General features: G+C 37.8%; 1 protein-coding gene across 1 annotated transcript in view; it reads left to right on the top strand.

Annotated features, from left to right (window-relative positions):
• The window catches only part of LAMA3 (laminin subunit alpha 3), a 106,038-nt gene extending 95,514 nt beyond the window's left edge, over positions 1-10,524 (top strand). The window contains 14 exon segments of the mRNA XM_054517226.1: positions 401-525; positions 877-997; positions 2,136-2,276; positions 2,996-3,126; positions 3,960-4,094; positions 6,198-6,342; positions 6,633-6,784; positions 7,144-7,333; positions 7,627-7,767; positions 8,571-8,730; positions 8,863-8,990; positions 9,109-9,202; positions 9,537-9,656; positions 9,823-10,524. Coding sequence (XP_054373201.1) covers positions 401-525; positions 877-997; positions 2,136-2,276; positions 2,996-3,126; positions 3,960-4,094; positions 6,198-6,342; positions 6,633-6,784; positions 7,144-7,333; positions 7,627-7,767; positions 8,571-8,730; positions 8,863-8,990; positions 9,109-9,202; positions 9,537-9,656; positions 9,823-9,968 — 1,929 coding nt within the window. The 3' untranslated portion in view covers positions 9,969-10,524.
• Positions 10,525-14,306: the final 3,782 nt, after the last annotated feature.

Raw genomic sequence — 14,306 nt, forward strand, 5'->3', positions numbered from 1 at the left:
GAGTCTGCTGCAAGGAATCTTTATGCTTTACTGGATTAAGTTACCTTCAGCCAGCTGACTGACTTAGCTTTTGTATCAGGCAGCAGCTTCTGAAACTTCAGCTACAAAGACAAGACAGTATCTGAATCTTAGGGGTGGTGTGTTTTTAGGGCATTCATCTTTCAGATGAAAATAAAACCTCACCTTGTATTTGGCGAGTTGAATGTTTTCCTTGCTTTGACTAAATGCCCAAAGCTTGCAAAGTACCTTTGAACTACTGCAGTTATCTGATTTAAGTCACTAGTAAACAAGAGGAAGGGAAAAAACATCACTGTGTCCTGCTCTGTCAGGGTACTTTTACTCAGGTAAATGATTTTTGTTTCTGCCAAGTGAAGTGGTTCTCATTATTCATGTATTTCAGATTAATTTGGTGCTTGACCGAAGAAACGGGGTTGTGTATGTCAGTCCTGGTATTAGAGTCAACATACAAGCCTTCAATTTCACTGAGTACTACTTAGGTGGAGTTCCATCTTTTCTACGGGAACGGTGAGTAACTATAAAAGGACTGTAATATACAGACTTTGTAGGGAAACTCCATCTACACTCTTTCCTTACACAATTTCTTTCACGCTCTGTATCGACTATCTAATGTGACATAAAAAAACAAGTGTATAATACATGATCATAATCTGTGATTTTTGGCTAATGGTGAGATCTTCATTGTAGCCCATCCTAAAGACTGGGTTTGATCAGCATGAGCATGTGTACACAAGAAAGATTGCTCTTGTTCTCTTTTTCTATTTCTTATATTGTCAGCATTTATAGGTTACTCTAGTGGTGTGTGCTTTGAAAATGCCAGGCTACTGAACTCTTTTTCCTTCCCCTCCCTGAAACCAGCTTTAATATATCCACACCTCCATTCCGGGGCTGCATGAAGAATTTGAAAAACCCAAGCACTGCATCTGTTGTTTTTGATAAGACTTTTGGTGTCAGCAAGAAATGTTCAGATGACTGGAAGGTAACTAATACATTTCCTCAAAAACTTCTGCTGGAGTTCACAGACTCTGGTTTGTCTATAAGTGCTGGACCATTATGTTTTGCAAAGGTCAAAAATTATATTTGGTTAACATGTGATGGCAGTAAAAGAACCCGGATTGGGTGTGAAGATGCAGAAATAAGAGACACCAGCCCTATTGTGATAGCTTGTTACAGCACATAGTCCACCCTCTTATTTAATACTGTTTACAGTTAAGTAAACTTAATATTCATATTTATCATGTAAGTTTGTTGGCTTCCAGTTGCTGTTATTGATTAGGCTGGAATACTTAATACTACTTTGTATCTTTCCTCCTGCCATGGTGTTTAAGCTTCCTAATTAAATGACCTCTCAGCCTTTTTTTCTTAAAAGATCTTAACAGACTACTTCCATCAAATTCTCACATTCTAAGGCTCCACTTATCTGATTGTTTTTTAATTATTTTCTGTGCAGCCTTGAATTTTGCCATGTTCTTTTTAAAATAGGACAACATGACATTTCAGTGCTTGCTTAACTGGTGCTGCATGAAGAGATTAAAACTATCCTTCTGCTTCTACTTACTGATGCTTACATGATGCATGATCTCATTTGCCCTTTTTGCTACAGTATTGCACTGAAAGTTTGTGCTTATTTTCTTGTACTTGTGGCATCTAAACCTTTCACAGAGCGATTTCTTCACAGACTATCTTTGCAGAGGATCTAATCTTCATTCTCTGTATCTGCAAAACTTCTCATGTATTAAAAAGTGTCCAGTGACTCACACAGTTTCAATTATGTAGCTCATCTGCACAGCTTCATAGTTGTGAAATATTCCTCCAGCTACTCAGTTTTGTGTCCTCAAACGTGCAAACTTTCAAAGCTACAATAGCTAGAGATGAGCAGCTCATTATTCTCAGCAAGCCTCCTCTCTTTTTAGAGTTTCTCAGGGCATAATTAATGCTGGTGAAGCCAACTCTGACAGTCTGTTCTGTACTGAAATAATGGTTTTTGAGGTTTGCCTTGTGCTTGGTTTTGACTGGAGCTGATCACAATTATGTTGAGTGGGGCAGCTGTTGTCTCATGTTGGTGTTTCTTCTGATTAAAGGGAAAATCACTGAAATCATTATTTTCTCTCTTTCAGCTTGTCAGATCTGCAGCTTTCTCTAAGGATGGAACACTGAGCCTGAGTGCAGCAAATTTCCCATTTCCAAAGGATTTCCAAGTTGGCTTTGGCTTTCAGACAACAGCTTCTACTGGAACACTCTTAAATTACAATCTACGGGTATGAAACACATTCAACTTAGCATATGTGATGAGTTTTATCTCTGAATCAGTCATTTCAGTTTGGGTCATAAGTCTCATGTAAATTCCTGCATTTTAAGGTAAGAAATGCCTTTTTTGAGTGTGGCATCTTGCATGAGAAATGCATTCTGGCAATTTCTTCACATGGCCAACAAGTAGTTTGATGAGTAACAGAGCTTTGAACTAGAGCCTTCTGCAGAGTAGCTCACACACTTGACACCAACATCCCAGCAAGAAAACTGTTGCTTAATTGGCTAGAAATTTTCTCAAGGAAAATGGCACTCTGCCCACATAGAAATGTTACCATGTCCGAATAGGCAGAGCAAAGGGATTGGTTCTAGCTATGATCCCTCAGAAAGCAGGGAAGTTTAAGTAGAACCCCATTCTGGCTTACTGGAGGAGGTAAGATACACCAGGTATTTGAGAAGTGGAGAGCTGGCTCCTCTGCTTTTTGTAAAAATAAACAAGTATTTTAAATAAATGTTTGCTATTCAGAGTGCAGAGGTATTTTGAAATGGAAGCTATGCTCATCATGCAGAACTTGGTACACATCTGGTACTAGATGACTGAGGAATGTAGGTCTAGTGTAAGAAAATGTGTTGCCTACTGGCACCCACTGAGAGATGTATTAATGGCAGTAGCAACAACTAAAGGCTTTTGCATTTATTTAGCTGATTATTTTGTGGGGTTCTTTTGTAGCCTGATGTTCTTTCCATTTTTCTGAGTCCTGGCTCTGTAACTGCAAAGATACGAGATAAGGAAATTAAACTGGAAAAGAAATATGAAGATGGGTCAATGCATTATGTGACTGTAATGAAAACAGGCAACAGGTGAGTCCAGTTCTTCATCTAAATCTTATATGTAGTGGTTGGAGAAAAGAAATTCAAATTTTGGGAGACTAATTCTTTGGATAAACAGCTTAAAATGGTCTCTTCTAGCAGAGGATACCTAAATAATGAAGGGAAAGGAGATTTTTGTTCTATGAATATGGACGCTGGTACCTGTGATGCTTTAGCTGTACTCTACTGTGCATTTCTTTTATAGGTTGTGTGAGTTTTGACTGCTTGTCTAGCTGGAGCTTTGGAGTCTTTGGAGCTCTTCCCCTTCCCATAACTTTCCTATGTGTCCCCTACCCCTGGTAGGGAAGAAGCAAATGCTGTCTGTTTTTTCAATAATGATCTGTTATGCAGATATTAGATATTAGAAGAGACAATTTACTGAAAAGTTCCTAAATCATAGTGATTGCTGTGTAATGCATGAAATGATATAAGTGTTAGTTGAAGTGGAAAGTTTTGAATGGTTGGCTATAACTTTGTGTTATTATAACTTAATACTGTCCATTCCATTTTGACACAGACTTAAATCCTTCCCATAGCTGACAATGAGAGCATTTTCATGCATTTCAGTTGACCAGGATTTCACTGTAGGACTGAAGTATGAACTTCAACTCTAGCTCTTTAACTAATATTGAAAAACAGAGCAATTTCACAGCAGTCAATAAGCACATACTGAAAAAGTCCCAGAACTAAGCTAATGAAGCTCTAGCATAATCACAATGTAACAAGGAAATATATCTGTCAAATTGTTCTTTTATATATTTTTTTTATTTAGTTTCCTAATTATTTCTTTATATATCATGCTTATTTTCATTCACTTTTTTCAGAGTACATCTGATGGTTGATGATGAGTCAAAAGAAGTTGACTCTCCCAGGTCATCAAACTCACAGGAATCAAACAGACCTATAAAATTTGGTGGAGATAGTTTTGAAGGTTGCATCTCAAACATCTTTATCGAAAGGTATTTGGCCTAGAAAGAATTATGTTTCATGCATTTTGGCCTGTTCTCCTCCTTAAATCATATTTAAATTACGTTTTGCTAAAATGCTTTTATTCTATGTGTGTGAAGCCTTCATGAATGCATGAACTTTTCTGCCCTCAAATACTTTCGTTCAGGTGTATTATACATGGGATCCAGTTATAATTAAAGATGTAAAGGAATTTTAGTCTCAATCATACCTGTTTAGCAGTCTGTTAGGCAAAGAATGGACTCTGCAGAGTGAATTGGATATGTCCCAACAAGTCATCCAAAAAGATTTGCTAAATTGTCTTGTTATAGCTCCCTAGGGAACCAGGTGGTAAAGGAGCAAAGCTACTGACAGAATCAAACCAGTTACACAAACAAGTGACACCGTATGTGTAGAAATCATCTGCCTTATTTAGGCTGTCTCTTTTTTTCACGTATTTGTCTGATTATTAGAGATACCTTACAGGCAAAATTTAGGAGTAAAGATATGCATAAATATGTTTCTAGAAGACAAGCATTACATGAGTCATAAGTCATGTCCCAGTGGGACTTTGTGTTAGTTAAGTTTTGATGAGTGTTTATACATGTGTAGAGTTTTCAAAAGTAGTGTATTTTGATTCGATTGTCGTACCACCACAGAATGGGAAGGGCTGGAAGGCAGCTTTAGAGATCCTCTAGTTTTAGCCCCCTGCAATGGGCAGGGATACCTTCCACTAGACCAGGCTGCTCAAATTATGTCTTAATTTAAAGCACTACAAGGCATTCATGTGATGCCAAGATGGTTTTTTGCCTTTTCTTTTATATACCTTTTATGTATCCTCAGTACTCCTAGCATGCATACTTGTAATTCCTTAATTCTAGTAACTCAGCATAGCCCTAGAAGTCTGTTAAGCCAGGAAACCAGACATACTAAATGACTCATAGTAGGAGGCTGGAAAGCCCTATGCTGTCTTGAGAAACCAAGGCCCCCTCTAGAACATAGCCTCTAAACTAAGATTCTGCCCATCCAGGGGGAATTCCTTGGATGAGGGAATATCACACTATTCATCCTAGCCTTCCATTGGGGCATCCTTGTTAGATATCCCAATTTGTAAGGTCTGTGAATTGTATATGTGATTTTATCATGTGTGTGCATTGCGGTTCTGCCTTGGTGAAGTGGTGCACCACAAGGATCCTTATTAAAATACCAAGGTAAAAACCCCTTATCCTTTAACCTTGTCTGGCTCTCAATTTTTTTAAGACCAGGAAAAGGCATCAGAAGTAACCTATATATTAAACTTCCCAACAGAAAACAAATTGGGAAAGTTTTTGTGCCAAAATAGATGAAGAATAAATATTGTAGCTGGTCTGATGGAGTGAATGGAGAATGACCAACATTCAAGAAGTTCAGGTTCTACTCACAAATCTACCACTCTTCTCATAGAAAACCACAAGCAAGGAGCTTTGTGGCTTTTTTGTAGCTGTAAAGTTTTTTGTAATTTACTGATTAGAGATGCTTTGTACAACTTAGAAAATTATAGTATTCCTTAATATTATTCTTTATACACAGGGTAAATTTGCTTTGACAGTCTTCCTGATAATTTTGTTATAATACTAGAGGTACATGTGAAGTTGTGACAGGCTTTGTCCCTTGACAAAACTCATCAGAACATCTTATTTAAGGAGAGAGTGAAGCAGAACCTGATGTTATATTTTCTTGATTTGAAACTGTTTATGTATAATTAACAATCAAAGTTTTATAGTCTTTATAGATTCAGAAATCTTAATCAAGGCTGCTGTCATTTTTTTCTCTGTTTTCAAGGACCACATATGTTTGTGTTTTTTAAATGGTTTCTAGCAAAAATTACTTTGTTTCGAAAAGATGAGAACAGAAATCAGAGTTTTTCTATAGCCAAAAAGAAATGAGCAGAGCCAGGGAAAATATAATCTACAACATTGAATTTACATTTTTCATTGAAAACTAAAAATTGGTACTTTACTATCATGTCACTGGGAAATATATTTCGTGCAGAACACATTTTTACAATATGTTTATTGTTGATTACACTAAAGAAAAGGAATGCTGAGTCACAGCACTTACTGCTTTCATCATAACAGGGTAGGTCAGCTCCCTGAGGTTCAAAATCTTGTCAATAATACTGGGAAGACTGGTGTATCCCTTGGAGCTTGCCAGGAATATGAAAACCTTGAACCAATGCTGCTGCAGGAATTTAAAAGTCCTCTCAGGCTTAAGATGCTCAAGGTATGCTTATTGTTACTGTCATCTTTGCTCCATTTGATGCCCAGGCTTTCCATCATTTCTGGAACTGAGGTTCAGATGTTCTTTCTTTCCTTCCATCTCACATGTGAAGGAAGTTCTCACCGTGTTGCAGTTTCGTGCTAAACCTGCACCTGTCTAGAATGACAACAGCTTTTCTGTCTTTTAGAGAAGGCTGTTGACTGCCTTGGCTGGGAGCTCTTAAATGTGTTGATTAAAATGTTTCTATTTATTGCACATATAATAAATGCTTCAATTCTATCTTATGTGCACAGAATGAAAAATACCTTGATTATTTGAAAGCTGCTAATGTGCAAAACCACCCTATACCAGCTCCATTACATGACAGCAGTGAAGCTTATCTCCTTGGAAGCATCCCAAACAGTTTTATATCCTACATGTTTTCTCCATTGTTATCTACAGACAGGTAATAAAAACATTCTCTGTTCTCCTCCTAGTACTTGAATTGTTGAAGCTGCTTGACTCTTAGGGTGCTGATTATAAGGATTTTCTGCTTGTTTATATCTTGGGCCATAATGAAAGGTGGTTGAAAAAGTTCAGGCTTTTTTTTTCCTGCTCAAACATTTATCTAAACTGAGCAGATTGAATGGGATGTAAGCCTGAATGTGTCAAGTTTCATTCACATGCAGAAATGCAGTGTATAATGCCATGATTCCACCCAAATTCTATTCTGCATTTCACAAATGGAGTTTCACTGGAGAACAGAAAAGATAAAACAACCAACAAAACAGACCTATACTGGAATATGCTTACTTTCCACTACAGGTTACATTTCTCTGTAGATGTACGGACTCGATCATCAAGAGGATTAATAGTTTTCATGGAGGGAAGCTCTGAGGACACTTATATGGCTCTCCACATTTCAAAAGGACGTTTTGTCTTTTCACTTGGCTCTGGAGAAAAACAAATCAAAGTCAGAAGCAGTATTAAATACAATGATGGGCAATGGCACACTGTAAGTAGCATGGAACTACAGTGTTAGCATAACTAGCATTCAGCAAGCACAGCCTAATGCATTTTTAAGAGAATAGAAACTCAGTTTTGGTCATTGGAAATTAATTCCTATGCCTGAAAGTTCATGTGGTTGACAGGTCTCTGAGAGACCTTATTGAGACTGATGGTCCCAGGATGTTACTTTCAGTTTAAATATTTCAACAACATGGTATTTAATTTAAAGACAAAGAAAATCTGCAGTGGCTTTTGTTGGCTTTTGGGTTTTTTATTCTGTTATCCTTGCCTCCTGGAAAGGTGGTCTTCAGCACAGATGGGAAGAACGCCCGCCTTGTCGTTGATGGTCTAAGGGCCCAGCACAGAAAACTGGCAACAAATGCTGCCATCAGCATTAAGCCACCAGTCTACGTGGGAGGGCTGCCACCACTGAAGAGACAGGTAAATAATTGACAAATCCACCCCCACACACACCCCATGCTGCACTAATTATATGGGAAAGTCTTTAATAGGCAGGATTTCCATGCTGAAAAGCTTTGGGGAGGGTTTCCAAGGACCACATGAGCACCATCTGTGGCTGGTATTTGCAGTGGCTCATTGCAGATCTTTTTCCACACCTGTTCACACAGCCTTCACCTGGACCTCTATTTTCAATATGTTGCTGAGACACTGATGACAAACACGTACTCTTTTCATTTTTATTCCTTAAAAGTAGAGAAGACCAAAGTCACATTTTTAATTCCAGGAATACCATCTTTCTGCAGAACATTTACCTCAGTGGACTAAGCAATAATCAGTAGAAAAACAAAAGAATTATTCTCATTAAGGAATTATGGATGTAGAACTGGATTTGAATCTGAAATACATGTGGTTTCTGTTTAAAAAAGAGGACAGTTAATGAGGGTATTTTATAAAATCAGAATTAAATAAACAGTCTTAGGAAGGGAAGGGCTGCTTCAGGGATTTCACAATTCCTTTTGCATTGTCTTTTTGACACATCATTGGGAAGTATCTGTTTTACAAGCAGGAGTCATGTTAATTGAAAATCAACTCTTACTGGGTTTCAAGCACTTTTATAGAACTTTGGAATGCCTTTTCACTGCATCAAAGATGGGTGCTAGGTGCCTTTAGTGCCAGTTGGCTTTCTAATAGTCCAACAGTCCAAAACAACCAATGTTTAGTATTATTGCTAAAAAAAAAAAGCCATAATGCTTCAGTATTCATGTTTTGAAATATGCTTTCAGAATATGCCTATGAAGAGTTTCAAGGGTTGCCTGAGGAATTTTAAGATTAATGGAAAAGCCATGAATGCACCTCAACAAAAACATGGCGTACTTCCATGTCTGGATGTTCCCATGGACACAGGGATTTACTTCTTTAATGAAGGAGGATATATCACCATTGGTAAGCTGTGTGGGGATTATGGTATATGGAATTGTGTGAAGCACAGAGGTGTATGGGTTACTTGTTTTTACATGGTTTTCCAATTATCTCCATCTATGATCATACCTCTCCCCACTGTTTAATTCTCCACAGGTAATTTGCTGATGGATTTGGATTTCAGGATTGTATTTACCATTCGACCAAGGAGTTCCACAGGTGTACTCCTCCATGCTGGAAGCAAGCAAGACAACTACTTGACTGTTTACATGAAGGGAGGGAAGGTGGGTACAGACTGTGTCCATTCCAGCTGTATTGCCCTCATTCAGCAGGGGGAATTCTGACCTCCCCCTGTTGCTCCTGTTCTTTGTCACAGTAACTTTACAGGTAACTTCTCTACAGGTGATTGCTGCTGGAAATAGTGATGCTGGAGAATTCCAGGCATCAGTCACACCTAAGAAACCTCTGTCTGATGGACAGTGGCATACCATTGCAGGTACATTATACATACCATTTCTTCTGAAGCTTTGAAGGGATGGTGGGCACAGAGCACTGCAGCTCCAAATTTTTCATTAATCTTTTCACTTCTGTTTAGTCTGAGAATACTCTTGCATTGTGTCTTGTGTTAATTCAAGGCTTTACATAAGATTTTTTTGGTAGGCTCTGTTAAGCCCCAGATGACCTAGGTTTCAGTCGGACCCTGAATAAAAAAAAATTGTTTTTTCTGTGCCTTGAATTTCGAGAAAGATGCAATTTAAAAATAGTGCCATATCTAGCTGATTCTTTAATAGGGTTGAAGAAAGAGTTCTCATTTTCCTGCTTCTTTGCAGTCTCTCAGAAGGAGAACACAGTGCAGCTAGAGGTGGGAACACAGAGTAACTATACCACTGTACTTCAACCCTCTCCTCCTAGACGTGTGTATCAGCCACTCTACTTTGGCAGAATTCCAGGTAATTTTATTGCTTCTTATTTTTTTCATGTTTTTTCCTTTCCAAAACAAAGGTCCCATCCATTCATGTTCTCCTATATAATTTCCCCTCTTTTGAAAACCCTGCCATAATTAATGTTCCTTAAAATAATACTTACTAACTTGGTCTTTCCACCTTGGTTTTGTAGCAAATTTGGACACCCCATGGCTTCCAGTCGAAGACCCATTTTCTGGCTGTCTTCGAAATATTACCATCAATGACAAACATGTTTCCACCAGGAGGATTTCAGAGGTTCATGGTACAGTGAATTTGCACGGGTGCCCAGAGAAGTAACTCTGCTGTTACAGTCATTGTGGACACATTGGGCTGTGTCTGCTGAAGAGCTGCATGGATTCCCCTTTGGTGACCAGCATCAGGCTGCTCCTTCTGAACAGCCGGTGAGCAAATGCATCCTCTGGATGTGGACTGTGCCAAAGCAAACAAAATGTATTTGCTTTGACAAACTCCCTTTTAAATGTTATTGATTTCTGAGGTAATCTGTTGTGCCTTTGGAGATATATGCAGAAAATGTAATTGCATATACCCTACTGGGCCAAATTCTGCTCTCATCCACAACAGCAGAGACTTGAGCAACTCCAGTGTGCATACTTTGGAAATTTTCCTTAATGTTGGCCATCTTGAGAGCAAATTTGATCCATTAATATAAAGAATTTTATAAAAATATAAATCTCTTTGGATTGTTGCTTATACAGAAATGTACATTGATGTTCAAAATAATAATAATAATATAAATGGAGTTTGAAGCACTTTAAGGAGTGAAACTCTGGGGGTTTGTTACAAAGTTAGGAATTGTGGGACCAAATAAATGCAGTATGTTCCTAAAACCCTTTTTTCTTGTTTGGTTGTTTTAACCTGATGGGTTTTTAATATAGTTTTTAGAAGCTGCTTAATCCTGCTTGCTTTGTGCAAATATTTCTGTAGGTTTAAGATGCTGATTTGCCTGAATAAGCAGGTATCCATCCATCATCTCTCCATCTTTGCTCATCACAATTTGATTATCTAAAAATCTCAAAAAGAGGGTCATTTTTTTGCAATCTTCAGAGACAGAGAGTCTCTTCCATAGGCATTTTTTTCCTAATGAAATGAAGAAAAGTTCTATCAAGAATAGCAGCTGCATTTGCTACAATTATGTAGCACAAATTACAGGACTAACCCAGCAAAACTGTTTTCTTCAACATTCAAATCTTTGTTTTGTACTTGATTGTGACCCAAGTGGAGGGCAGGGAACCCACTTTGCTTTATTCTTCTGAGAAGAGGGCTGGACTGTATAGACTTGACATGGCTTCTTTTTCCACTGTCATTCAGAACCAGCATTTTGATAATGGTTTTTTTATCCCCAATCCCTGGTGCCAACCCTCTTTTGCAAAATGAAAAAATTAAAAAAAAGAAAGCATTTTCTAAGGCTGGTCCTCGATGTAGGAATGCATGCAGATAAATTCTCCACTCCTAATGCTCCTGTTTTCCACTGCCTTCTTCTCAATGTACAGCAGCATGTCTTCAGTGTGTTTGAAATGAGGTGCAAGCTGGACTAATAGAAGCATATGCCAGATCAATAGTCCTTATGGCTTTGGTTATTAATCCCTTTGCAGCTTTGCAGGGTAGCAAAAGTGTCAAAAAGCTGTTCACACCAAATCTTGTGTTGCTTTCTCTTTTAAGTCAACTCTTTCACTGGCAAATCTGTGTCCATGCAGAGGTTTCTGAAGTGTAAAGCCAGTTTGGGTGGGAATGGGATGCATGCTGGGGCCGAGGGCTCAGAGGGATTGACGTGTAATGGCAGAGCCCTCTCCTTATATTATACATATTCTCCTGTACATCATCCTGCCACGTGAGACTGCAGCACCCATCAGGCTGGAGGTGATGGGTTCAGAAGTACTCTCTTGTGCTAGCAACAGCTGAATCCTTTCTATTTATAAAAGCTCAAATACTGCTGAAATACTCGGTTGACCAAAACTGTGAAAATACTCAATTCATTTACTGGCTTAATTGACACAAAAAGTTTCCAGAAGGAGAAAGGAGGAACAATTAAATTTTATCATGCAATTCTCTAGTGACCTTCCCTATCTCATACTCATCAGACAGCTCTATGAGGCAGATTTTCCCAAACCATAAAAAAAAAAAGCCTTTTCATTCTTCTCTTACTGCCCTCAGTAAAACAAAGACAAAAGGCATGGCAGAGATTTTTGCTTCACAACCTGGAGCCAGTCCTGGATTTCAATTCGCCTCTATTTGATTTGATTTTATCAGAAGTAGTTCTTATGCTGACAAAAAGAAATGAAAAATGTATAAAGACTTGAGTAAATATAAGATATATTGATCAGGAAGTATTAATTCCAATACAATACTACTTTTGCACAGCAAAAAAAAAAAAAATAGAAAAGTATCTTTGGTTTTAAGGTTCTTTGTGGTTGTTTGGTTGGGTTTTTTGCCCGCAATTTTTTCAGTTATATTGCTTCCATAGAGTCAGGCTGTCATACATTGTTGGGACAATGAATAAAAGCCAACTAGAGTTTCAGGTTCTGTACTTTCAGAGGTAAATCTATATCAGGCTGAGGAACATTTAGTAAAAAGCTTTTTCACAGAATATTTTGAGTTGGAAGGAACCCTCAAGGATCATCAAGTCCAGTTGATGATTTTAACATGAGAAAAGAAGTTATGTTTCCATTGATGAAGAATTTTTATTATTAAAGAAATTGGTGTTATGAGGTTTTTTAATTGTTAGGAGTAGTAGTTCCAAGACTTGCATCATCATCAGTGTTGCCATTTCACAATAACTTGCATGAATTATTTGCCTGTTTTGGCTGTAGCATTTCAGGTGTGCCCCCAAAACTAGCAATTCCCATGTTAGAATAAAATACACAGCAGAGGCTTTCCCTGTAACATTTTATTCTATAGTCATTTTGCTAATCAAATACCATGCTCAGTACACTGAGAGCACGTGGCTAAAAAGCACACACTCTTTAACAGTGTTAGAGTTCTTCTGAATCCCAAATCAATTAGAGAAGGAGGGCAGATTTCCACTCTACACTAAACCACATTGGTATTGTTAGCATCAAATCTCTCTCTTGTCCATATAAGTATCAAGGGCAAAGGATTCTCATCCAGTTAATTTGGATTAGATTTAATAGGATCATGTTATCTGAGGTGGATGACACCAAGGTCTGTGAGTTTCCATTTATTGTAACTACAGCTAGATTATTGGCAGCTGAAAGACAGAAAGCCTAACACTGAGAACTGAGAGCAAATAAAATGAAATAGATCACAAGGCACTGTAGAAGGAAATACACATTCATTGTAGAAAAAAAAGCTGGTATATATATAAAAAAGGAAAACATACTGCCTTTTCACTGCTTATAAATTACTGTAACTTAAGCTTCTAATAACAAAAGCTTCCAACTAAAACTTTTAGCATTCTTTCTGTACCTGAGCTAAGGTTTTGTGCTTTTGTTTCTGTGGAGCTTTCATTTAAAACACAGAGCCATTGACTTTTCACACTGTCACCAGCAAGATGAATTGTGCAAGCTAACTTTCTGTGGTTTTGTAACCACTTCTTTGAGTCACCTGTGAGCCAATTCATTTTAGCTTTCCATCCTCTTTGCCTCTTTATAAGTTCTCCATGGATATTTTTCATATACGTTTTTTTTATTATTATTATTTGGGGTATTTTCTCCCTTCTCCTTCCTTTCTGCCCTTCATAAAATAGTCTTGAAAATGCAGTCGTAGTGAAAACACTTATAAATGTGTTATGGTTTTGTAATGGACTCTTCCCATGCTTTTTGCCTATTACCATTCTCTTTGTGGTTTCCTCATTTAAAAAAACCAAAAACCTCCTGCATCTTTTCTAATGATGTAAGGAAGTTTAGGACACAACCTTCTGTAAATCTGTCTGCATTTTCTAAAAATACATTAAATGGACATCCCTGGCAAAAGGGATGTTGAAGGGGATGGTGCTATAATACAATATTATAGCTTCACTGGAGACATTATGGCTGCAAGGCAGAAACATAAACATCCTTTGTGCAGGCTGGCCCAGACATCTTAAAATTGCAAGAGGCTGATCATTGCCTGAGCTGCAATGAAGCACCCTCTGAGTTTAAAGAATTGGAAGCAAAATAACCAATGAGTTTTTATGTTCTGTCAGTTTAGGGGATCCTCTGTAGCAATAAAACCAAACTGTGACCTGTTGGTCATGTTGTACTGTGTATCCTGCTTTGCAGCTGACAGCATAAGATCTTTTTTAAACACACTCCTACCATTACTTTACACTTCAGCCATTACTCTGTTTCCTACAGGTTGTTCCAAATGTGAAGCACATGTGAAATGTTCCATGAGAAACAGTTTCTTTGTTAAGGTGTCATTCACTCGTTGAGAAAGATGGAACACTGCTGCATTGTGACACACAATAAAAAGAAAGCTAGTTGGCATCATGGCCTTTTGTCTCTGTTCAGTTATATTTAAATTGGGACAAGAGATTTCTCCATTGTGTGGGAGCCTGTGTCTAAGAGCTCTGTCACAGGATGACTATGCACTGGTAAGAATGAATAATTACATTTATAGTTGTGTCAGTAATTTATAAAATAATATGTATCATGGTTTAGGAATGGTGCTTCACAG

Source organism: Molothrus ater, chromosome 1 (assembly GCF_012460135.2).
Source record: "Molothrus ater isolate BHLD 08-10-18 breed brown headed cowbird chromosome 1, BPBGC_Mater_1.1, whole genome shotgun sequence".
NCBI lineage: Eukaryota > Metazoa > Chordata > Aves > Passeriformes > Icteridae > Molothrus > Molothrus ater.